The sequence below is a fragment of the Neomonachus schauinslandi genome, chromosome 1 (genome assembly GCF_002201575.2).
Source record: "Neomonachus schauinslandi chromosome 1, ASM220157v2, whole genome shotgun sequence".
Lineage (NCBI taxonomy): Eukaryota > Metazoa > Chordata > Mammalia > Carnivora > Phocidae > Neomonachus > Neomonachus schauinslandi.
This window is the reverse complement of record NC_058403.1, coordinates 132,643,764-132,667,526: the sequence shown is the minus strand read 5'-3', so window position 1 is coordinate 132,667,526 and position 23,763 is coordinate 132,643,764. Positions and strand designations below refer to the sequence as shown.

The following is a 23,763-nucleotide window of genomic DNA, read 5'->3' as shown; positions in this document are numbered from 1 at the left end:
TGAGTCCTCTGAGATGAAGCGGGCATTCAGAGACCAGGGAGGGAGAATTTTATGTAAAGCTTTATTTCTGGGATACTAGAAATTTAATTTATCATGTTACATTTTTTTTCCCTCTCTCTCTCTTCCCTGTCTCGTCTGTCTGCCTGTCTGTTTCTACTTCCATATTCTGCTTTGAGTATGTTCTTAATTTTCTTTTTAAATTTGGGCTACTGAAAGCCAGGGAAAGCCTTTAACCATTGCCTGAGCAAGTGGAAGATTAGACAGAAGATCAGCTGGAGAACTTCTGTTTGATCTTCATAGTTTGGTTATAGGAGAAATACAGGCTATTAAAAACATATGGCAAGCATATTTTAAATTCCAGAGATGCCATGTGGTGAGTATTTTAACTAAAGGATTTGTTTTCTTTGATAGCATTGCAGAAACAATGACTGTTCCCCCAGACCACACATTTGGAGCTTGTCTCCGTGCTGAGGAGTATGGTAAATATACAAAGTTTCTCCTTAAAAAACAGCAACATCCTTACAAAGTTATGTGGTTAAAATCACCATCTCCTTCTTTCAAACTTCGAATTTTAAAGGCTTAAAATATTACATTGACATTAATGAACAATTTGTAGCACAAAAAAAGAAAAAAAATGTTCATATTATGTTTGAAATAGGTACAGTTTAAAGCCTTTGTGAATGAATAAGTGTCGTCAAGGCTCAGAACTTTATTTAGAAAATAAATATGGCCTGTATTAAATAAGCCAAGGTGATTTGAGGCAGCTTTTTAATGAATTCAAGCATTGTACTAGGTCCCTGTTACTTAGAAGGTGGTCTGCAGACTGGTAGTGTTGGTGTCCCCTGCAAGTTTCTTAGCAATGCAGAATCTCAGGCTCCACACCAGACCTACTGAAACTGAAACTGCATTTTACAATATTCCCAGATTAATTGTAAGCACATTCAAGTTTGAGAAACCACTGTACTCTTCAATCACATAATTAAGAGCCACTCTCTTCCCACCAGCCAATCAATCAATCCATAAAGTGGCAGAAGAAACTTGCCAGGATTTTGTCTTTATTTCTAAGCAATCTATACGGTAGACATTCAAAGGGAAGACTATGCTAAAGCTTATCAGGGTTGGGCTGTATATCAGTGGTTTTCAAAATATAGTCTGTAGTCTACTTGCATTGAAATCACCCAGGAAATTTATTAAATATGCAGGTTCCTGGGACCTATGCCCAGACATTCTGATCCAGTAGGCTCTTATGTACACGAAGGTTTAAGAACTGCTACTGAAAATGTTTTAGCTAAAGCCCACTCACTGACAAAATATATATTTATTGAGCTTATGAAACAGTGTTTTAGAATATCATTAATTGCATTAATTAGGAGATTGTATTTCAGTTCTGTTTTTAGATGAACTGTTACATGTTTAATGTATGCCTATCCATCTTAGAGGCTCTTCCTACCTGTAAGAGTGGTTAAGAGATGATTTAGGAAATCCATCAATTGGCCTGAAAAATAAATAGGTAGTCATGGTAAATTCTGCTTACTTGAGGGCACGCTTCATCCTGGTGGGTGCTCCGTCTTGCTGTCTGTTGGATCCTCGGAGTCTAGCACACAGTACATTTTTCACAAATATTTATAGCATGAATTGGTGAATCCAACACATAGTTTATCATTTTGACAATTTGACAACATTGACAAATTTCCTAATAGTTGAGCAAAGTTATCCCTACAAATTGAATGAGATAGTATTACAAAATGAAAAGGAAAACCACTGACATTAATAATTTTAAAAATACGTAAGTATCAGTACCAGGATTGGTCCTGCATAGTTTAACTGTGAAAGGGGACTCTAAATCCTCTTTGGACTTTTCCTAGAGTTTATGGATGGATGCAGATTAACTCTAGGTTCTCATCTTTTATGATGATTATTGGGGTCAACTAATGGCATTTATTCTGCAGAAAGCTCCTGCTTCTAGAAACATATTGATTTCTTTACTGGGCCTGGATTTCTCCTTTACACTTACTTATGGAAATAAAGGCAGCAGTACAAAGAATGTCTCATCTCTAAGGCCTGGAGTTATTGGTAATGTTAAGACACCTCCAGGAAGAGCACAAGGGCTGTGGCCAGCTCCAAGAATGCACCAGAGCAGAGGTAAGGTAAAGGAAAATCCAAGACCAGTGGACATTACTGCCTCATGGGAACTGGTTGCAGGCAGAGTACAATTAAAGAGCTTGCTTGGCTTTTCTGACAGCCATGGTGTGGTAGCTAGGTCATGGGTCTCCCAGGGCCAGAACTTGTGCTCCTGATTTCAGCTCTATAGAGACAACCCTTGAGTAATTGCAAATGATTTTACATGAGCTTCATACCTATTCTTTCAGGGCCAAGCCAGAAGAAAATATCAGCATACATCTCACTCAGCAAGAGTTACACATAGTGGGATTATGGTGGGAAAACCAGGTGGAATTGAAAAAACCATCATTCAAATGGTTATTTTTGCATGTTAATGAAGAGGGAAGGCCTCCGAAGATAAAAACTCAACCAAGAGCCATCTTGTGGAAGAAGGAAGATCTCCATTATACACAATAGCCACCCCAGTGTTTATATCAGAGGCAGGAATGTGGATGAGGAGAGGAAGCCCTGCTTATTTGTCAAAAATCACTCTCACTGTCTTGATTTCCTCTCACAGAGCCTTACTTGTGCTTTGTCCACTTGATTTTGGTCTGAGGCACTTGTCTGGTTCCTGGAACCAGCATTAGTTGTGGGCTTCTCAACCCCATCTACCCCTAAAAACATGACTTTTATCAGAATATGTGGGATTAGCTCCTGATTTTATAATAAGTAAGAATCTTAGAGGTGCAGTGAGTACCTATTAAAAGAGACTCTTGACAGAGCCTAATATAGGGCCTTATATAAATATTAGTTGCTGTGAACTGCAGCGGATGTAGTGATTTAAATTATTCCATCTAGGATGTCACAGCCAACTGCCAACATGATCCTGACCTAAGCAAGCAGGAAGGGAGGTGTGTAGGCCAGGGGAAAATGAACTGAAGCAAAAGGTTCCTTCCTGTGACATCCACCAAGCCATCACATCTGGAGCAACATGGTCCACTCTAGTCTGAGCTCTGTCACCATTAACATCCAAGGAATGTTTCCCAAAAGGGAGTGGCAAGGAATGCTTATAGGCAGTGTGTATGTTTGTACTTTCTTTGTGTCATAATCTGTGGAAGTTCCTTTAAGTCATGAATGATAAATGGAAGCAAGGGCCAGGTCTGAGGGGATATAGCAGATGGAGAGTTTATGACTTCCAGATAACTGAGGGGGTTGTGGGTCAGGACTCAGTTAATAGAATTGTGGATGAGGGTTGGTGTGGTTGTACCCGGGAAGCAGGGCTGAGAAATGGGAACTTATAATGCATACTGAAGGCAGACTGGGAATTCATATTAGGCGGGAGTAGGGTATTTGAGTTCAATTTTTACAAGGGATCCCAGAAGTTTAGTCAACTTCACGGCATTTAGAGTGGCCTCCACATGGACTCCTCCCTATTTTTCAGATCCTCAGCATTGCAGACAAATGTCTGCAAAGAAGCAGAGAGGCAAGGGCTTAAAATCTTAGGAAAGACAGCCAAGTAGGGCTGATGATTCCCCCCCCCATCTCCCCGGCCCAAAATCATTTTGTGAGAACTTTTTCATTGAGCAGAGAAGTAGAACATAAAGATAAAACAGAAGTATGAAGTTTTATTAATTACTTTATGTACTTTTTTATACACAAGGATTTTCTGTCATGCTGCATAATAGTGTCAGATTTAAGCGTGAGGTTTTTTTCATTCACAGACTGCTAGATCTCTTTCTTAGGATGGGAATAATATTAACAGAGTTTAAATTCGGATAAAAGACTCCCCCCCCCTCCCTTTTTTTAATAGGAGCTGGTGATCTCATCCATAACAGACTTCCGGGTGAATATCTTCAAGGCAAGGATAGACAGAGAGCCCAGATCGCAGCAGTGCGACATCGCTTGAAGAAAGTTAACTACCAAAACTTTGACACTTTGCTGGCAGCCTTCAGGCACTATGATAAGGCTAGTATTTGAATGGAGTTTTTTGGACAATGCATGGCTTATAGATCCTGGCAGGTTGGTGTAGATCAGGGGTCAGCAGACTATGGCCTGAGGGTCAAATCCAGCCCACCACCTGTCTTTGTAAATAGTTTTACGTGACAATTTGTTTTAAGTATTTTCTATGTCTGCTTTTGCGCTACAAATGCAGAGACTGAATGGCCTGCAAAACCTAAAATATTTGCTTTTTGGACCTTGACAGTAAACGTTTGCTGACCCCTGGAGTAGATCAGTGGTTGCCAAAGTTTGGTCCTTTTATCACCACCAGGGTTACTTGGGAACCCGTTAGAAATGTGCAATCTAAGGCCCACCTACTGAATTAGGAACTCCAGGTTGGGGCCTAGCAATTGTGTTTTAACAAGCTCTGCAGGTCATTCTGATACAGTTTGAGAACCACTGTGGCAGATTAACACTGTAGTGTGCTGGGAGCAAAGCGGGGGGGTGGGCATCATAGATCCCCAGGGAAGACTCCTGGGTCTAGGCCATCTATACCTAAAGTTGAGTATGTATACATAGTGCTGTTAGTCTACGTACAAGTCAAGCTTGGAATGCTTCTCCCCTGGGGGAGCAGGGTGTGGTTTCAGTTTTGAGAGTGTAAGATTATTCCATTTTCAACCTAAATTGTGTCCTTTCATAAAGTCAGATCAATCTAGGCCTGCATAATTACCTCACACCATTTTAGGCCATCACAGGATCGCTTTCACCAAGCTGCACTGCCTTTAGCTTATACTAAGGTGCACTATTGTACAAACCTCTTGTGAAACATCGCACAGTTTTGTTACTATGTCCATAAGGCTTTTATTTATTTTTGTCACATGTATCCTCTTTATAAAGAAACCCAGTCTTTCTAAAGGAAATAACTGTGCTTCATTTATGTATCTGGTTTGTTTTTACCTCATAAGCAGCATGAACTTTGTACTGATGGTGAATACCTTTTTGACTTGGCCACCAGGAAGCTCAGAGCCAATTCAACAAAACACATCTAGTTTGTGAATATGATCTTACAGCATGCATTTTGTGTGCTCTTTTTATTCCACATTTCTTTCTTTCTTTTTTTTTTTTTTAAAGATTTTATTTATTTATTTGACAGAGAGAGCTGGAATACAAGCAGGGGGAGTTGGAGAGGGAGAAGCAGGCTTCCCGCCTATCAGGGAGTCCGATGCAGGGCTTGATCCCCGGACCCCGGGATCATGACCCGAGCCGAAGGCAGACGCTTAATGACTGAGCCACGCAGGCGCCCCTTATTCCACATTTCTTATTTTATTTCATCTTTATTTTCTCTTTGCCCTGATTTCCTCAATTTGGGGGCTCTGTTTAATTGTACTTATTTTTCTAGGCAGCCTGAAACTATTTTAGAACGAGCCTGATTTAAACAAATAAAAGCTCATAAACCTACAATGATGCAGTGCATCATAATCTTGATATGAGAAGGAAAAAAAAGAGTAATTTTATCTCAAAAAGAAAAGATGATATTTGTATCTCCCTTCCAATGTTGAGCACAATTTTAGAAAAGTTACACTTCACATTTTTTATCTTAAAAAAAATCTTGATTACTCATTGGCTTATTCAGTTTAATCCATTCATTTTATTTGTTTTTAGATTAGAGGCCTGTGTGTGTGTATTGTACTGATGAATAAAAAGTGGGTTAAATATCTCATTTAGGTTTGTACCAATTATGTAGGGACAAACACCAATCAGTCACTCACTACATGTCTCACAAAGTTGTGTTTAAAGAAAATGTAAGTATTCAACTGTTTCTCTGGTTTTTAATAGAGACCAATTGCTATTTACAGGTAATTTAAAAATGAATCTTCAAAATTAAAATATGTAAGCTAAAATAAGTACATTTTAAGCTTTACTCAAATACAAGGATCTTACAAAGATGATAGCAGGGTAAATTTAGATAGCAGTGATATGAATCAGAGAACCTACCACAATACATAGTGCTCTGCTTTTTAAAAATTCTTCATTTTAAATGTAATTATAGGCAAGATGATCATCTTAATAGCTGTTGATTATCTTAGTGAACCACCAGGCACATTCCTTATGATAAAATTAAATTAAGCAGGGAGGAAATTACCGAGAATTATTTAATGTTGATATACCTTTTAAATAGTTAACTTTTAATATGCACAATGCAGTGCTCAGTGTCCTCCAGGAGCTTTTTTTTTTCTGCGAGGGTAATAAGATGTGGGTCTTCTAGTACAGCTGTAGGATAATTTTTGATTATTTGAATCTTCTACTATTGAATGCCCAGATTTACTTTAATGAAAAACACAAAAACAAAACAGAACAAATAAGCCATGATTTCCTAAATGAATCTTCTTGGCTTAGAGGATTAATTCTGTTATTTATTGAACACTAACTGTACATCAAACATTATTCCAGATAATGTGTAGACTTTCCACTTAGGAGATTTAAAATTTAGAGGGGAAATAAAAAGACTCATTATGTCCAGAAGTGGTCATAGTAGAGTCCCAAATTTTTGAAATAGATCTATATTATTCCAATTCCTTTTATTCTTTTTTTTAATTTTTAATTTATTTTTATTTCTTTTTTTCCATAACCCAGTTATCCCCATCCCCCACCCTCTCCCCTCCAGCAACTCTCAGTTTGTTTCCTATGATTAAGAGTCTCTTATGGTTTGTCTCCCTCTCTGATTTCATCTTGTTTTATTTTTTCCTCTCTTCCCCTATGATCCTCTGCCTTGTTTCTTAAACTCCACATATGAGTGAGATCATATGATAATTGCCTTTCTCTGATTGACTTATTTCACATAGCATAATACCCTCTAGTTCCATCCACTTCGTTGCAAATGGCAAGATGTTATTTTTTTGATGGCTGAGTAGAATTCCATTGTATATATATATATATACACTACATCTTCTTTATCCATTCATCTGTCAATGGACATCTGGGCTCTTTCCATAGTTTGGCTATCGTGGACATTGCTGCTACAAACATTGGGGTGCAGGTGCCCCTTCGGATCACTACCTTTGTATCTTTGGGGTAAATACCCAGTAGGGCAATTGCTGGGTGGAAGGGTAGCTCTATTTTCAACTTTTTGAAGAACCTCCATACTGTCTTCCAGAGTGGCTGCACCAGCTTGCATTCCCACCAACAGTGTGTAAGAGGGTTCCCTTTTCTCTGCATCCTTGCCAACATCTGTTGTTTCCTGACTTGTTAATTTTAGCCATTCTGAGTGGTGTGAGGTAGTATCTCATTGTGGTTTTGATTTGGATTTCCCTCATGCCGAGTGATGTGTCTGTTTTTTCATGTGTCTGTTGGCCATTTGTATGTCTTCTTTGGAAAAATGTCTGTTCATGTCTTCTGCCCATTTCTTGATTGTATGATTTGTCCTTAGGGTATTGAGTTTGATAAATTCTTTATAGATTTTGGATACTAGCCCTTTATCTGATAAGACATTTGCAAATATCTTCTCCCATTCTGTCGGTTGTCTTTTAGTTTTGTCTTGTCTTTTAGTTTTGTCTGTTTCCTTTGCTGTGCAAAAGCTTTTATATTGATGATGGCCCAATAGTTCATTTTTGCTTTTGTTTCCCTTGCCTTTGGAGATGTGTCTAGTAAGAACTTGCTGTGGCCAAGGTCACAGAGGTTGCCACCTGTGTTTCTCTAGGATTTTGATGGGCTCCTGTCTCACGTTTAGGCCTTTCATCCATTTTGAGTCTATTTTTGCATATGGTGTAAGGAAATGGTCTAGTTTCATTCTTCTCCATGTGGCTGTCCAATTTTCCCAACACCATTTGTTAAAGAGACTGTCTTTTTTCTATTGGATATTCTTTCCTGCTTTGGCAGAGATTAGTTGACCATAGAGTTGAGGGTCAATTCCTTTTATTTTAATCATTACCAGGAAGTAGCTGAGATGAGATTATTCCTTTTTGGAGACAGCTGCATTCAATGATAAAACTGGTTTTGTGAGCCAGAAGCTGGTGAGGAGGGTAGACAATTTTTGAGAAGGTTATTCCAAAGTTCAGTCCTACCAGATGGCTGTGGATGGCTGGGTGTAGGAAAGGTTCATTGAATACCTTGACTAACAGCTCATTGTTGAGTAACTCTTTTGCTGTAAGACACAACATTGTCAGGCAGAAAATGGTCCAGAAAGCAAAACACATGACTCGGATTAATTTCATGGACCATACTCTTGTGCTTGGAGCTGGCTGATTGAACTGAAATAGCAATTCCATAGCTTGAAAATGTGTCAACAGTATGATGCATCACCAATAGCTTTGAGAGGTGACAAAGGTTCCACGTAGTCAGTATGCTAGGAGCATGAAGGCCATGTCTTATGTGTGATGTGTCCTCCCTCACCATGAGACAAATTGGCCGAATTTTGTCAGAAGTCACAAGTATGGTATGTGGTGCGGTAGCCTCTGCCTCATAAACATAGAGTGTTTTACTTTGTAATCATTTGTGTGTCACCATGTCTGGTACAACAATGGATCCAGGGAGCAAAATTGGCAATATGGATGGTTTAGGCTTAGTCAGAAGCTTGATTATAGTCTGAGAATGAGCAGAGAATAGACCCTTAGCATGGGCATCTATATAACTTACCGACATGGCTCAATCAACAGCTATGATTTGTTACCATAGTTTTCAGACTTAAAAAGCAGTGTCTTTAATCTTCCAGTCTATAGTTTTCCTTTTCCAAGTGGCAAACCAAACAGACAGGCCATTGGTAACAGTCAAAGAGTCAGTAAAAATATAATGGGTTCATCAGGGGGAGTATTGGCCAGCGCCACGAGACTAGCCTTGAGTAGATTGACTATGTCCATTTTTGATCATTCATAGCTCTCATTAAAAGCCACAGCAGCCCAGGGAAGACCACTGAGTTTCAAGTTAGTAAACCAGACCTAGAGGTTCTAAGTGTCAAAACTGTTCGTCATAGAGACCTGAGGCTCAAAGGGGTCATTAGGGTTGTGGGGCTCCAAAGGTAATAGCATTCTCTACATGTGGCTCATTAGTAATACAAATATGCAAAACTTCAGTACCAGTTATAAATTCAGCAGTGGAAGGTACAGAAATAATATATTGCTAACTTTCCTTCTCCACTTTGAACAAACCCTGCCCAAACCCCACTAGCTGAATGCAGACATCTCCTCTCTCTAGAGACTGGGTAGGATGATGACTTTGGCACCCGTATCCAGAGGCCATAAAAGTTTGAGACTTTGCCCCTCTGAAGTTCAATAGTATACTTGAACAGATGCATGTAGCATTTGATCTCCCTTGGGAACAGGGAGACCTTGGTCCCACATCTAGTCATCTTTCTCCTTAGAGCAGCTGAGGTTGGGGTATGGAGGAGGGGAGAATCAAGGGTGCAGAGGGCATGACTCAGTACAGAGAGTAAGAAATATTTACTTTGAGTTTTGAGCGGTATGCAGCAAAATGAAACAAACCACCAGTGTTTTCAGTTCACACAAATTGCTATATTGGGCGATGAAGTCATCACTGTGGGCACCATCTATTTCAGTTTTGAGGACCCCTTGATTCATCTGCCATATCCCACATAGCTTTTCAGCTAGGGCTATGGGGTTTGCATTTTTGGTTGACTTGGGCTTGCAGCAGAGGTTTTTTTTTTTTTTTTTAATGTTCTGTTAATCACCATACATTGCATCATTAGTTTTTGATGTAGTGTTCCATGATTCATTGTTTGCGTATAACACCCAGTGCTCCATTTAGTACGTGCCCTCTTTAATACCCATCACCAGGCTAACCCGTCCCCCTCCCCCCACCCCTCTCAAACCCTCAGTTTGTTTCTCAGAGTCCATAGTCTCTCATGATTCATCTCCCCCTCCGATTTCCCCCCTTCATTTTTTCCTTCCTACTATCTTCTTCTTTTTCTTTTTAACATATAATGTATTATTTGTTTCAGAGGTACAGGTCTGTGATTCAACAGTCTTACACAATTCACAGTGCTCACCATAGCACATACCCTCCCCAATGTCTTAGCACCCAGCCACCCCATGTCTCCCACCCCCCACTACTCCAGCAACCCTCAGTTTGTTTCCTGAGATTAAGAATTCCTCATATCAGTGAGGTCATATGATACATGTCTTTCTCTGATTGACTTGTTTTGCTCAGCATAATACCCTCCAGTTCCATCCACATCGTTGCAAATGGCAAGATTTCATTCTTTTTGATGGCTGCATAATATTCCATTGTGTGTGTGTATGTATATATATATATATACATACACACACACATATATATACCACATCTTCTTTATCCATTCATCTGTTGATGGACATCTTGGCTCTTTTCATAATTTGGCTATTGTGGACATTGCTGCTATAAACATCAGGGTGCATGTACCCCTTCGGATCCCTACATTTGTATCTTTGGGGTAAATACCCAGTAGTGCAATTGCTGTGTCGTATGGTAGCTCTATTGTCAACTTTTTGAGGAACCTCCATACTGTATTCCGGAGTGGCTGCAAAGGTTTTTATAAAGGAGTCTACTTAGTCCAGGGCATTTGCAGCCCCCTTGTCAAGATAATATGTTTTAAATTCTCATTCTGTTTCAACATAAGCATCAGGGATGTTTTCCAGGCCTACAGATCTGACTGCAGGAATTTATAGAGTTCGTTGGCTCAGTTCCTCATTCTCCAGGGATCACGTTCATCATCATTCTAAAACTAATCCTGAGCATAAGAGCTGAATACTAGTCAATGAGTCATTTATCTTTTCTCTTGGGAGTTTATCTCAGAAATTCTCTGAGAGGGCCAAAGCTCCCTTAGTAACAGCCAGGACCCACTGCAAAAAAACTCAGATCTTTTACCATCCTCTCCAAATGGGCTTAAGGTTTGATGGACTCCAGGAGGGGCTGAGGGGTAAGACATCTCAGCTCTTGCCATTCTTCCTTAACAAGCGTTATGTGGGACACCTGGGTGGTTCAGTTGGTTAGGCATCGCCTTCAGCTCAGGCCATGATCCCAGGGTCCTGGGATCGAGCCCCGCATTGGGCTCTCTGCTCAGCAGGAGCCTGCTTCTCCCTCTCCCTCTGCCTGCTGCTCTGCCTACTTGTGCTCTCTCTCTGTCAAATAAATTAATAAATAAAATCTTTAAAAACAAACAAACAGGGGCGCCTGGGTGGCTCAGTCATTAAGCGTCTGCCTTGGGCTCAGGTCATGATCCCAGGGTCCTGGGATCGAGCCCCGCATCGGGCTCCCTGCTCAGTGGGAAGCCTGCTTCTCCCTCTCCCACTTCCCCTGCTTGTGTTCCCTCTCTCGCTGTGTCTCTCTCTGTCAAATAAATAAATAAAATCTTTAAAAAACAAACAAACAAACAAACAAGCATTATGTGTTCAGACCCTTTATCTCCCATCCAAGTACTAACCAGGCCCGACCCTGCTTAGCTTCCAAGATCAGATGAGATCGGGAGCACTCAAGGTGGAATGGACATAGACTACCTCTTTATCTCCCAAGTGAACCAACTAGTTCCTGCCCAAAGCCTTCATCAATTTCCCTCCTTTCTCACTCAGTGTAGGTGCTCCTGTCTTTGTCTGGAAGAAGGTGGAACTTCCCCTGCTCCCCCTACCAAGATAAATTTTAGTGCTAATTATTACAGTGGGGCCAGATTGATAGCATGTCCCTCTTGCCCACAGGAGTGTTAACAACAAGCAGGCAACAGTCTTTGACTCTGCTTCCCCGTATTTGGCCTACAACTACTTCTCCAATTTCCCCTCACTACCAGACAACAGAGTGGAGGACCATTTAGTGCTCAGTTGGAAAACCAGAGGTGTTAAAAACTTAGAAAGCATGGGAAAATGTAGAAAGCTATCAAAAAGTACACAATGTTGGTTAAATGCAACGTCAAGCACAAATCATGGTTACACCTGCCCTGCCACAGTGTAAACAGCATGCTTTAAAGGAAAAAAAATGTTAAAGTAGAATGAACAAAGATTCTGAGTCATACCCCGCTCCAACCAGGGTTGAAATTACTGTGCACATATCAGGTTGACACAATGAGGAGCTCGCTTAATATTCAACTGCTCTTATGTAAAAAATAAGACAAATTCTTTGAATTTATGTGATAGGTCTCCTTTTCTTAAATGAAATAATAGATGTTGCATACTCTGATCTTAAAGGTGATTGCTTGCTTCATCTTTTTGTGCTTTGTGTCTAACAGAATGGAGATGGGGTGATAGATAAAGCCGAGCTTCGGGAGGCTTGTGAACAGGTCAGCTTGCACTTAGATGAGAAGCTCCTGGACCAGCTATTTGACTACTGTGATGTGGATAATGATGGGCTGATTAACTACCTAGAATTTGCAAATTTTCTTAACTGGAAAGATAAAATGCCTCTTAAAGAGTATGAAGAGAGGGTCATTATTAAAGGTATTTAATTTTTGAAGGTTTTCTGAATTCTTAAATGGACTTTTATATTTTCAGTTTTCTAGGAGTTGACTCTTGTCAACTTTAATATTTAAAAATATGTACATATATACATATTCTTTGCTTATTTATGCATAGACTATGTGGAAGGACAGGAAAGAATTTGATGATGTTTAGGGGGAACCAGGTAGCTAAGGGACAGGGCAGCAGCAAGACTCACATTTTAATCTATGCGTTTATATCTTTGAATTTGGAACCATGTATTGCTCTTTCAAAAGAAAAAAAATTAAAAGCAAAAACAGTTTACACCGAAATCCAAAATATAAAAGACAGTTCCTCAGAAAGCTGTTTGAAAACCATTGTCTTAGAGTAATTAGCTCCCCTCCCCCAGGAAAACTCAATAGTAAAATAGGATTTGACATAAGAAAATTTATTTTTACATTTTATAAGAAAAATAAAAGCAATCTTTACCTTTATTCAAATATTTTCATGTTTCCACATTGACTTCCTGCATCACTAACTATATATATATATACACATACACACACATAGATGTATACTATATACACACATATATATAAAATCACAGTGAATGTACCATTTTTATTTGGCTTTTTAAAATTTAGCTTTCAAATTTCTATGGAATTAAGAAATAGTTTATGGTAAACTTTTTTATGAACTTCATTTTCAGTTCCCTCATGCTGATGTATGATGAATTACTAAGCCATTTCCTCACTCTTTGAAATTTAGGTTATTTCCAGATATTTTAAAAGTAATATCGGTAACGCTATAATGATTATCATCTCTCAAAAATCTTTGTTTCTGATTATATCTCATTTCTTATGAATGTTATTATTGTCCCAGAAGTAACTATATTTTCATTTTGCTTTTCTAAATGATTGTACCAGTTTGCAATTTTATCAGTCAAATCTGTGAGGTTTTACTCTAACTTTGCTACCACTGAGTATTATTTCAAACATTCTTGTAATTTAATTGTTATTATGATACTTTTTTCACTTTAATGTTCAAATCTTGATTATTAGAGAGGATTAACTTTTTATTTTATTTTATTTTTTAAAGATTTTATTTATTTGACAGAGAGAGAGACAGCGAGAGAGGGAACACAAGCAGGGGCAGTGGGGGAGAGAGAAGCAGGCTTCCTGTGGAGCAAGGAGCCCGATGCGGGGCTCGATCCCAGGACCCTCGGATCATGACCTGAGCCGAAGGCAGATGCTTAATGACTGAACCACCCAGGTGCCCTGAGGATTAACTTTTTAAAAAGATTGTTTACATTTCTATCTCCTCTGGAATATTTTTCTGTAAAAGGTGAAGCTATTACTATTTTTACTTTTATTCCTGGGTCATGCCTTTCTGCAAGGCCAAAACCAAATTTGGGGCCTTATTGATGATGTGAGCCCTTATGAGTTTCTGAGATGGCCTTTCTATTAGAGCCGCTAGGACAGCAGGAGGATCTTCTTTACCTAATGAAGATTTTATAGAAAACAATTCTACCCTAGTGCTTTCAGAAATACAAAGGGGAGATAGAGTTTTTTTCTTCTTGACACAACTCATGAAGTAGTGGGGGAAAGCAGAAGCCTGTTTTCAAACCAGAGCGTTTTTCAAATTGTTCCTGGTTTTTGGATTCTGACTTCATCTGTCACTTTCAATGGAGTCCTTGAGGTTGTCCTTCTTCTAGGATAGTGGCCAGTGAGTGGTTCAGTCAGAAGGGGCTCAGGAATGTTTTGCCAGGAATTTTCTTTTATTCAATTCTACTTACTGTTGATTTCTAGAGGAAAGGGGTAAGTATTCTAAGGTAGTGGCTTTCAAACAGTTTTCTGAGACACTGTTTCTCATACTGGCCCAGATTTCTGCTTTTTGCAGGGCTCAGGGAGGGGATTGGAGGTTTTGGAACACAGGGCATGAGTGTGTTCACGGCAATGACTGGCAGAAGCTGAATGGGGGATGCAGACTTTGGATAGGCATGTCTTTTCTGGTTTACCACGGTTCCACCGCAACCTGATCCTGGGGCACCATTTGCCTTTGCAACCCTTGCTTGGGCTTTCCCGGAACCCTGAGAGTTCTTCGAGAGATTGAAAGACCACAGCGCCCTCTAGTGCTAGCTGTGGAGCAGATCTTCAAAAGGACAGAGTCTTACAACTTGAGTTTTACCTCAGGGTTTTCTTTTATTTTTATTTTTATTTATTTTTATTTATTTTTATTTATTTTTTTTAAAGATTCCATTTATTTATTTGATAGAGAGAGACACAGCGAAAGAGGGAACCCAAGCAGGGGGAGTGGGAGAGGGAGAAGCAGGCTTCCTGCCGAGCGGGGAGCCCGATGCGGGGCTGGATCCCAGGACCCTGGGATCATGACCTGAGCCGAAGGCAGACGCTTAACGACTGAGCCACCCAGGCACCCCCAGGGTTTTCTTTTATACACCGATGTGAAGAGGGTTATTTATATAATCGGTTCCTGAGCTCAGGCTGTGTTCTCATTGCCTGTCCAAATGTTGCAATACATGGGGCTCCCCACCACCATGAGGTATGTGTGGAATTTACAACTCCTAATGTGTTTGCTCCTGTCTCCCCTTGGAGCACAACTCTGGAAAAAACTCTGGTAACCCTGTAGTTCCAGTTAAATATAAAAATAAACTCTAATTTTTTTTTTTAAAGGGAAAAATAGGTTCCATGTTTTCATTTGGTCTTTCAGATTTAAAAGGTTTATTCTAGAGTAAAGTGGGTGGAGTGGTGAGAAGAAACAGGCCACATTTGGATTTCCTGGTATAGGACATTGGCCTGCCCTTGCTCTTCCACAGTGGGGCACTGGCATCAGGGGAGGGCTTCCCTAGGCCAGTCTCAGTGTCTACCAGCAAGGAGAGGCTAACCAGGAAAACTGATTTTGTTGCAGAGAAGCAAGACCACGTAGTGATTTCTTCCTGTACTTTACCCAACCCCAACTCTGCTTCAAGGTAGAAAACCAGATTGTGCAAACCCTGCTGAGGCTAATGTTGAAGAATCTGAACCAACTCTCCTGATAAAGCCCGAAGATATTGTCTTAAAAGAACCAGGGAGCTCAGGAAAGACTCTCCGGACACTTCTGAGGCCAAGTGATACAGTTTCTAATCACTATAAGACAACTTCTTCTGAGATCAGTGCGGTTGTAGGAGCTGTTCCTTCTACTTGTGAGTATGTCACATTATTTGCTGAGTTTTAAAAGTAAGATCAGCAAACATAGAAGTGTCCTTTGTCTGTCCTTGTATTGTCCCCAGCCTCTATCTTCATTAGGCTGTTTCTCAAAGCCTAGGACACCTTTCATTCAGTTCTGTATTTGAACCATCCAGGTGGTCTCGATAAATGTAGGCTAAACTGAACTATTGTTAATGATGACCCAAGTAAAATGATTCTCTCAATATTAATGAAATTGATCTATGATGATCAGAACATTGAATGTTACACAGACTACACCAAGTGTTAGGAGATTCATAAGCCATCTTATTCTTAGCTACAAGCAGATTACCTTCAAATATTTGAAGAGCTTTTGCAGAACTATTCTCTGTATCTTCATTCTCCATTTGTTAGTTTGCTAGGGCTGCCATAACAAGTACCACAAACTGGATGGCTTAAACAACAGAAATTTATCATCTTATGGTTCTGGAGGCTGAAAGTCTGAGGCCAGGGTATTTGGCAGGGTTGGTTCCTTCCGAGACTGTGAGGGAGAATCTGTTCCAGGCCCCTCTCCTAGATTCTGGTGCGTTGCTGACAATCTTTGGTGTCCCTTTGCTTCTGCTGCATCACCCTGATCTCTGCCTTCACCTTCACATGGTATCCTCCTGTGTGAGAGTCTGGGTCCAAATGGCCCCTTTTATAGGGACTCCCAGTCACACTGGATTAGCGGCCTACTCTATCTACTCTAGTATGACTTCATCTTAACTTAATTAATTACAAATGCAATGACTCTTTTCCTTTTAAGATTTTTTATTTTTAAGTTATCTCTACACCCGATATGGGGCTCTAACTTACAACCTCAAGATCTAACAACTGAGCCAGCCAGGCACCCTGCAATGGCTCTGTTTTTAAATAAAGTCACATCTGAGGTACTGGTGGTTAGGATTTTAACATACAATCTGGGGGAGAATATGGTTCAACTCATAACACCTCATATCTCATTATTGAGCATGATCACTCTTGGTTAGTTAGAGACTATTTTATGTGGGTTAAGATCACTTCCTTAGACTAAGGACATGATTAAGGATTTAGGTATTTTTCTTAACTGGATTTTATAGACATGCTGTTTATATTCTGGTATAATGAGCTCTTGCTACTCCCTTTAGAATAGTGCTGTCCAATAGAAATATAATTGGAGTCATATGTATTTAAAAATTTTAGTAGCTACATTAAGAAAAAGAAACAGGTGAAATTGTTTTTTATAGTATATATACTTTATATATAATATATAGATCTTCCCAATATTTTTTCAACAATTAATCAATATAAAATGATTAAATATTCCACTTTTTTGAGGGTACGAAATCTTTGAAGTTCAGTGTGTATTTTATACTTACATTGCATCTCAGTTTGGACTAGCCCCATTTCAAGTATGTACTCGATTGCCACATGTGGCTGGTGGCTACTGTATTTTACAGCTCAGTTTTAGAATGGCTGCTTTCCTTTCTCATTGGTGTCCTAGGTTATCCCGTCTATGGTGTTCCAACCATTCGGTCTGATATTCCTGCCCCCCGAATTCGTCGCGTCAGTGATAGAACTAATTATGGTGAAGAGGGCAATGCCTATTCGTTACTACATCCTTCCATCTTTAGCCAGAAAGGAGTGTTTGAAAGAGACTTCTTTAAGACCAGATCAAAAAAAGAGGTACAGCATATTATTTCAAAGGAGTTGAAAGAAATGTCAACTTCACATAAACACACAAAGATGAAAATGTTTATTTATCAACAGCTATTTAATTTTAGACTGTTTAAAACGTGAGCTTTGATATTACAAAAGTCATCAGGATCCTCAAATACAGGATTCTTGAGGATACCGTTCAGTTTGGTTGTGACGTTTTGGTACGATTCTTGGAGCAGTTTTTCTTCTATGATAGGAAACATTAATTCACATCATATATCCACTATGACCCATGTAAGAAAAGAAAAATGTTTCCCTAAGGAACTCAACACTATTCTTAGTTGAGAAAAAGCAAAAGGGATCAATCCCTTCCTTGTGTAAGTATTTCATGGTTTTATATCTCCAAAACCAAAGGTAAGTATGAGAAGGACCACTCTGCCCCCTCCTTATGTACTGCTGCTATCTTATGTCTTAGATTATCTGTGAAAGCACTGATTTAAAATATTCTGTCCTGGTGCCACACCATTTGTTAGCCCATGTATCTTGTTTTTGTTTGTTAGAAAACATGGTCCTCATATTCTAGGTGATTTTCTTCTTAGATGGGTTATAAAACAGGAGCAACCAGCTAGATCAGAATAGCCACTGGGATTCTAAGGGCCAAGGATTAATAGCAATGCTTGGCCAGCCTGTCTTGATCTGGACTCGTAGAATGCAGGGTGTAATCTAGGGTGCAACTGCTTCTTCAGAATTTTCATATCCAGAACTAGGAATGATTGAGGAGACATAATTAGACATATGATGGCTTCTGTAACTTCAGATGAAGAGTTGATGGTTTGAAAACTTACTACTACCTTAATTACAACAGATTCATTCCAGCATTTCATCCCCACTGAGGTAGGGGACAGAAGGAAGAAGGGAGATGAAACTCAGAGGAGATGCCTGCTGGCTGCTCCCAAAGAAAGAACTCAGGGTCCACCCCAGGGACAGTGAAGGGACACCCCCAGATGGTTTCACTTCCCTTAATTACTCTGAAGGCCCTATGAAATAGAAGTACAGTGATGGGGTAGCCCGGTGATGGGTAATAAGGAGGGCACACGTGTTGTAATGAGCACTGGGTGTTACATGCAATTAATGAATCATGGAACACTACATCCAAAAAAAAAAAAAAAAAAAGAGAGAGAAAAGTACAGGGTTGCCAAAAGAAACAAAAACCTCCTGCTTGTTGCATGATGCCTAAAATTCTTTTAACTAGGAAATCATCCTTTAACTCTAGAAAAAAAGAAAGAGCCCAAATGAGTGGTTGGAGTAATAATGCTAATTTGAGAGTGGATGGGCTTCTGGAAAATATTAGCAAATCAGTGTATTGTGATGGAATAGGGAACTAGGGGAGGGATGCCTCCTGAGGAATGGGAAAGGAAGTGGAGGCGGAGGGCTGGGATGCTCAAGACTGACCCAGGGCACTTCCAGAGTTCACTCTGTGGGAGCAGTCATTACTTGCCACTGGATGGGGGGATATCACAGCTCTGCACAGGGGCCCTGAGGTATTTTTGCTGTACGATCGCAGCTGTTGGCAGCTCTGCTCTTCTGAATTTCAAATGTATTTGATTATACTGTTAATTTCCCATGAGGGCACATCATTTCTAGGGGATCTTTTAATTGTTAAGATTCTGTTTCATAGATGTATTCTGCAACTCTTCTGTTTCTTTGGATTTCCTATTCGCTGTCTAACCTTTCTTTCCATTTCCCTCTTGGTTTTTTTTCTGTATGCCTCACAGTAAATGTTTTTCCTCTTTTAAATTTAGTTTTGGGGCACTGGCATGGCTTAGTCGGTTAAGCGTCTGTCTTAGGCTCAGGTCATGATGCCTGGGGTCCTGGAATTGAGCCCCTCCCACATCAGGCTCCCTGCTCATCGGGGAGTCTGCTTCTCCCTCCGCCCCTCCCTCCTGCTCATGCTCTCTCTTGCTCTGTCTTGCTCGAATAAATAAATTTTAAAAATCTTAAAAAAAATAAATTTAGTTTCATTTTTTTTTTCAAATCTTTTATGTCCTCTACTCATTCTCACATTTCTTTCCACTGCTAGATCTTATCTTTCCTTTCTTAAATTTTCCCTGGGACATAAGAAACATGTTTTCCCATAATAATTATCATTGCAGAGAGATTACTAATAACCAAAATTTGCTGGTTTTCAATATGCTTAGATTTTAGTTTGCTCATGCATGCTCAATCTTTCTGGCACTTGCACACCTACAACTATAAAGTTTATAACAGGCCAGTAAGAGACATTTATAAATAATCGTATTTTAAAGAAGAGAAACTAATTTTCAAGGGGTTGACATGACATAGACAAGATCCTAGTGACAAGAAGTGAGATAGGATTCAAATCCAGCAAGTCTTCTTTCTTTAACTTTTTTACTCTTTCTGCTTGAATTTAGCTGCCTCCCTTTAAAATAACCAGAAACACTGTCTGGTTCTGAACATTGTCTGTGTATATAAAATAAACATATTTTATATATGGGCTAGTATAGGTGAATATCCTCATATTCATATTAACAAAATGATTCCTGAATTGAAAATACTGGAATTTTGACATCTTATTATTATAAATAATAGGCACACACATAAACACACGTGTGGGTACACACTTTTTTTTTGGGATAAATAGCCATAGCCTTAGAAGTTATAAAGATATTTTTATTTTTATATATTTATTTTTTGAAGATTTTATTTATTCATTTGACAAAGAGAGACACAGCAAGAGAGGGAACACAAGCAGGGGACGTGGGAGAGGGAGAAGCAGGCTTCCTGCAGAGCAGGGAGCCCGATGCGGGACTCGATCCCAGGACCCTGGGATCACGACCTGAACCAAAGGCAGACGCTTAATGATTGAGCCACCCAGGCACCCTATAAAGATATTTTAAAAATACAAATTTAAGTCTTAGTCTGACTTTAAATGTTTTTTTTCCCCTAGATTGCAGAGATATTATATAATATTGGTGTCAAGCTTTCTGATGAAGAATTTGAAAATGTATGGAATCTTGCATCAAAAAAACATCACAAAGGAGAAGTTTGTGTTGAGACCATCAGAAACGTTCTGGATGAGCTACAACATGCAGACCGGGTCAAGTGTAAAACAGCCATGTGATACTTTTGGAGTTCGTTCATTTCAACAAAGAATTGTTAAATCTGCATTCATCAAAAATGATCAGTCCATTCTGGTTTTAAATATTACGTTAGAATTCAGCAATCACTGTAGTAGGACTCCTATGCCTGTGTGTGTTGTTAATAAATTTGATTTGGGATTTTAAGATTTATTTTATTGTTTTCTGTAAAACACCAAAGAACTTGATAAGCGGTTAAACTTTTTACCTTACCAAAGGCCTAGTTCAGAATGATAGGGGACGTTTGTAACGTTTAGAATGCTTAAGAAGTGTATGCATTTAATTTTTTTTAAAAGATATTATTTATCTATTTGTCAGAGAGCACAAGCAGGGGGAGCGGCAGGCAGAGGGAGAAGCAGGCTCCCCCCTGAGCAGGGAGCCTGATGCAGGGCTCGATCCCAGGACCCTGGGATCATGACCTGAGCTGGAGGCAGACGCTTAACTGACTGAGCCACCCAGGTGTCCCAGAAGTCTGTGCATTTTAGTTGGTTGACTGAAATTCAAAGTCTAATTTGTGATACCAGGTTGACAAAATTTTGCTTTCAACCTTTTATTATTTTTCTTTTTAGGTGTCACTATAACAGAACATAATAAGCTTAGCAAGCTTTCAGTCTCTGTTAACATCTGAGGAAAACAAATACATACAGGGAGCAGGATTCAGAGAACAAAAGCTGGAGTTCCATCAATGACAGAAGAGCCATTAGTTTTGATATCTTCCTATGGCCATTTATAGCAGCATTATCAATAATAGCTTTAGCTATGGGAACAGCACAAGTGTCCATCAACTGATGAATGGATAAAGAAGATGTGGTGTATATACATATATGCAATGGAATAAAAAAGAATGAAATCTTCCCGTTTGCAACGATGTGGATGGAGCTAGAATGTATTATGCTAAGTGAAATAAGTCAGAGAAAGACAAATACCATAGGATTTCACTCATATGTGGAACTTAAGAAACAAAACAAACAAGCACAGGGAGAAAAAGGGAGAAGCAAACCAAGAAACAGACTCAGCTATAGAGAACAAACTGATGGTTACCAGAGGGGAGGTGGGTGTGGAGATGGGTTAAATATGTGATGGGGATTAAGGCGTGCGCTTGTGGTGATGGGCACTGGGTGTAATATGTAAGTGTTGAATCACTAAATTGTACACCTGAAATCAAGATTGCATTGAATGTTAACTAACTGGAATTTAAATAAAAACTTAAAAAAAAATCTATCTCCCTATGGCCAAAAAAGCATATTGTCCTTAAAGAGGACACAGCTGACCCACCATTACATGTAGCTTCAGAGATTATTAGGGGCAAATTGTGTTGAATCATTCCCTCCCTTGTGCCGTGGCCCTCTGATGCCCCGGCCTGGATGAGGTGTAGGGATGATGGGAGGGTGTGACCTCAACATAGTGTGTTCTTTCTATTACATCAGAAGCACCAGGTGTGGGTTGAAGCCAGCACTGAAGCTTGATCAGTAATATAACTTGATTAACATGTATTCTATCAATGTTTCTCTGTGATAGACCTTGAATTTTGTTTCTTGTTGTTTATTAGTATGAAAAATTACTGTTTAACTTAGATATTATGGTTATAATGTAGTCTACCATTACTTATAAGAGAGAGAGACCTAAGGTTTAAAAATGCTTTACCCAATCTCTAGAAAAAGTAATTTTATAATTCATTTATTATACAGGTAATTTATACTTGTCAAAAATTTTAACTTTTTATTTTGAAATAATTTCAGACTTACAGATTTACAAAAGTAGTACAAAGCATCATGAAGTGGTGTGCTAGAACCACTGTTAATGGTTCACTCTAGTCAATTGTGAGCATTTCTTCCCACTGCTGCATCCAGTGACTCCACATTGATGGTTTGAAACTACCTACAGTGGGAGTATTTACACTAAGGAAACAAACAAATGCTATGGATCATGGATTTTTCCCCTATTAAGAGCCAGTTATTAAACACTTATAAACACATTATCTTTCTCTCTCTCTATCTATCTATCATCTATCCTTCTGTGTCTGTCCTTACTCAGACTGAATTGCTCAGTTTTAGTAAGAATCCTGCTAAGTCTAGAGTGAACCCTCCTACCCTTGATATCTGACTACCCTCCCTACCTTGATATCTGATCAAATTCCTCATCCCGCATCTTTGATGTATAAAACCTTGGCCTGCCTTTAGCAAAAATTCTTGTTAAGTCTGTTTAGCAAGAACGACTGCCCTCTGTGACCCCAGGGCACTCCTGTGGGGTGGGGATGTCCTGGGAACTCAGGAGGCTGCAGGGCAACCTCCCTACCCTTGATGTCTTCTTTTAATAATTTTCCATGCACCGACCTCCCCCAGCCTGCTCCTTCACTATAAATACCAACTTTTCCTTGTTATGTTCAGAATTGAGCCCAGTTCTTTACTGAGGTCTCTCTTCCCCTGTTGCAGTAGTTCCTGAAGAAAACCTGTCTTCTACTGCTTTGACTACTGTCCAGCTCTGTTTTCTTCAACTCTGTCCATCCATCCATCCACCTACCCACCCAACTGCACATGCACACTGTACTTCCAAGTACTTCAGTGTGTCTTTCCTGAAAACAAAGGTATTCTACTAGCCAACTATAGTGCGATTTTCAAAATCAGGAAATTATTATTACTATGGCATTATTATCGAATCTATAGACCTTATTCAAATTTCTCCCCAAATTCTTTATGATGCTAATGTTTTTTACAGTGAAAAAATTGTTTCTTGGTCTAGCTTTGATCCAATCAATAATCACATGCTGCATTTAGTTGTTATGTCTCTTTAGTTTCCACTAATCTGAAATAATTCTGTCTTTAAGCTTCATGACCCTTGATGTAATCCAAGCCTCTAAGGACTAGAGGTGCTGTAGGCGCTACATCACAGCCTATTGTCAATATTCTCTTGTGAGTAGGCTCCTGCAGTCTTGTGCCCAAGACTGCTTCCATTGCTTCTTGGGTTGGAGTTGCTTTGGATTCAGAAACCTGCACTCTGTGAAGGTTTCTTTTTCCCATGAATTAAATCATCAGAGTCAAAGTGGGGCATGTGGTTGGAGTGATCCTTGAGCCACATGAATCCAAGTTAAACTGATTGATAATTTGCTCCCTGCCCTTGAATGCAAGATAGCTTTGATGGACCTGGTGATGCCTATCTGGGTAAGTGTTATTTAAAACCTTGAGCCTCAGAGGGTGCTTGGGTGGCTCAGTTGGTTAAGCATCTCTCTTGGTCTCAGTTCAGGTCTTGATCTCAGGGTCATGAATTCAAGCCTGGGTTGGGCTTTGTGCTGGATGTGGAGCCTACTTAAAAAAAAAAAAG

General features: G+C 39.5%; 1 protein-coding gene across 1 annotated transcript in view; it reads left to right on the top strand.

Annotated features, from left to right (window-relative positions):
- The window catches only part of EFHB (EF-hand domain family member B), a 58,052-nt gene extending 37,623 nt beyond the window's left edge, over positions 1 to 20,429 (top strand). The window contains 6 exon segments of the mRNA XM_021678800.1: positions 412 to 479; positions 3,911 to 4,065; positions 12,242 to 12,449; positions 15,415 to 15,627; positions 17,133 to 17,314; positions 20,256 to 20,429. Coding sequence (XP_021534475.1) covers positions 412 to 479; positions 3,911 to 4,065; positions 12,242 to 12,449; positions 15,415 to 15,627; positions 17,133 to 17,314; positions 20,256 to 20,429 — 1,000 coding nt within the window.
- Positions 20,430 to 23,763: the final 3,334 nt, after the last annotated feature.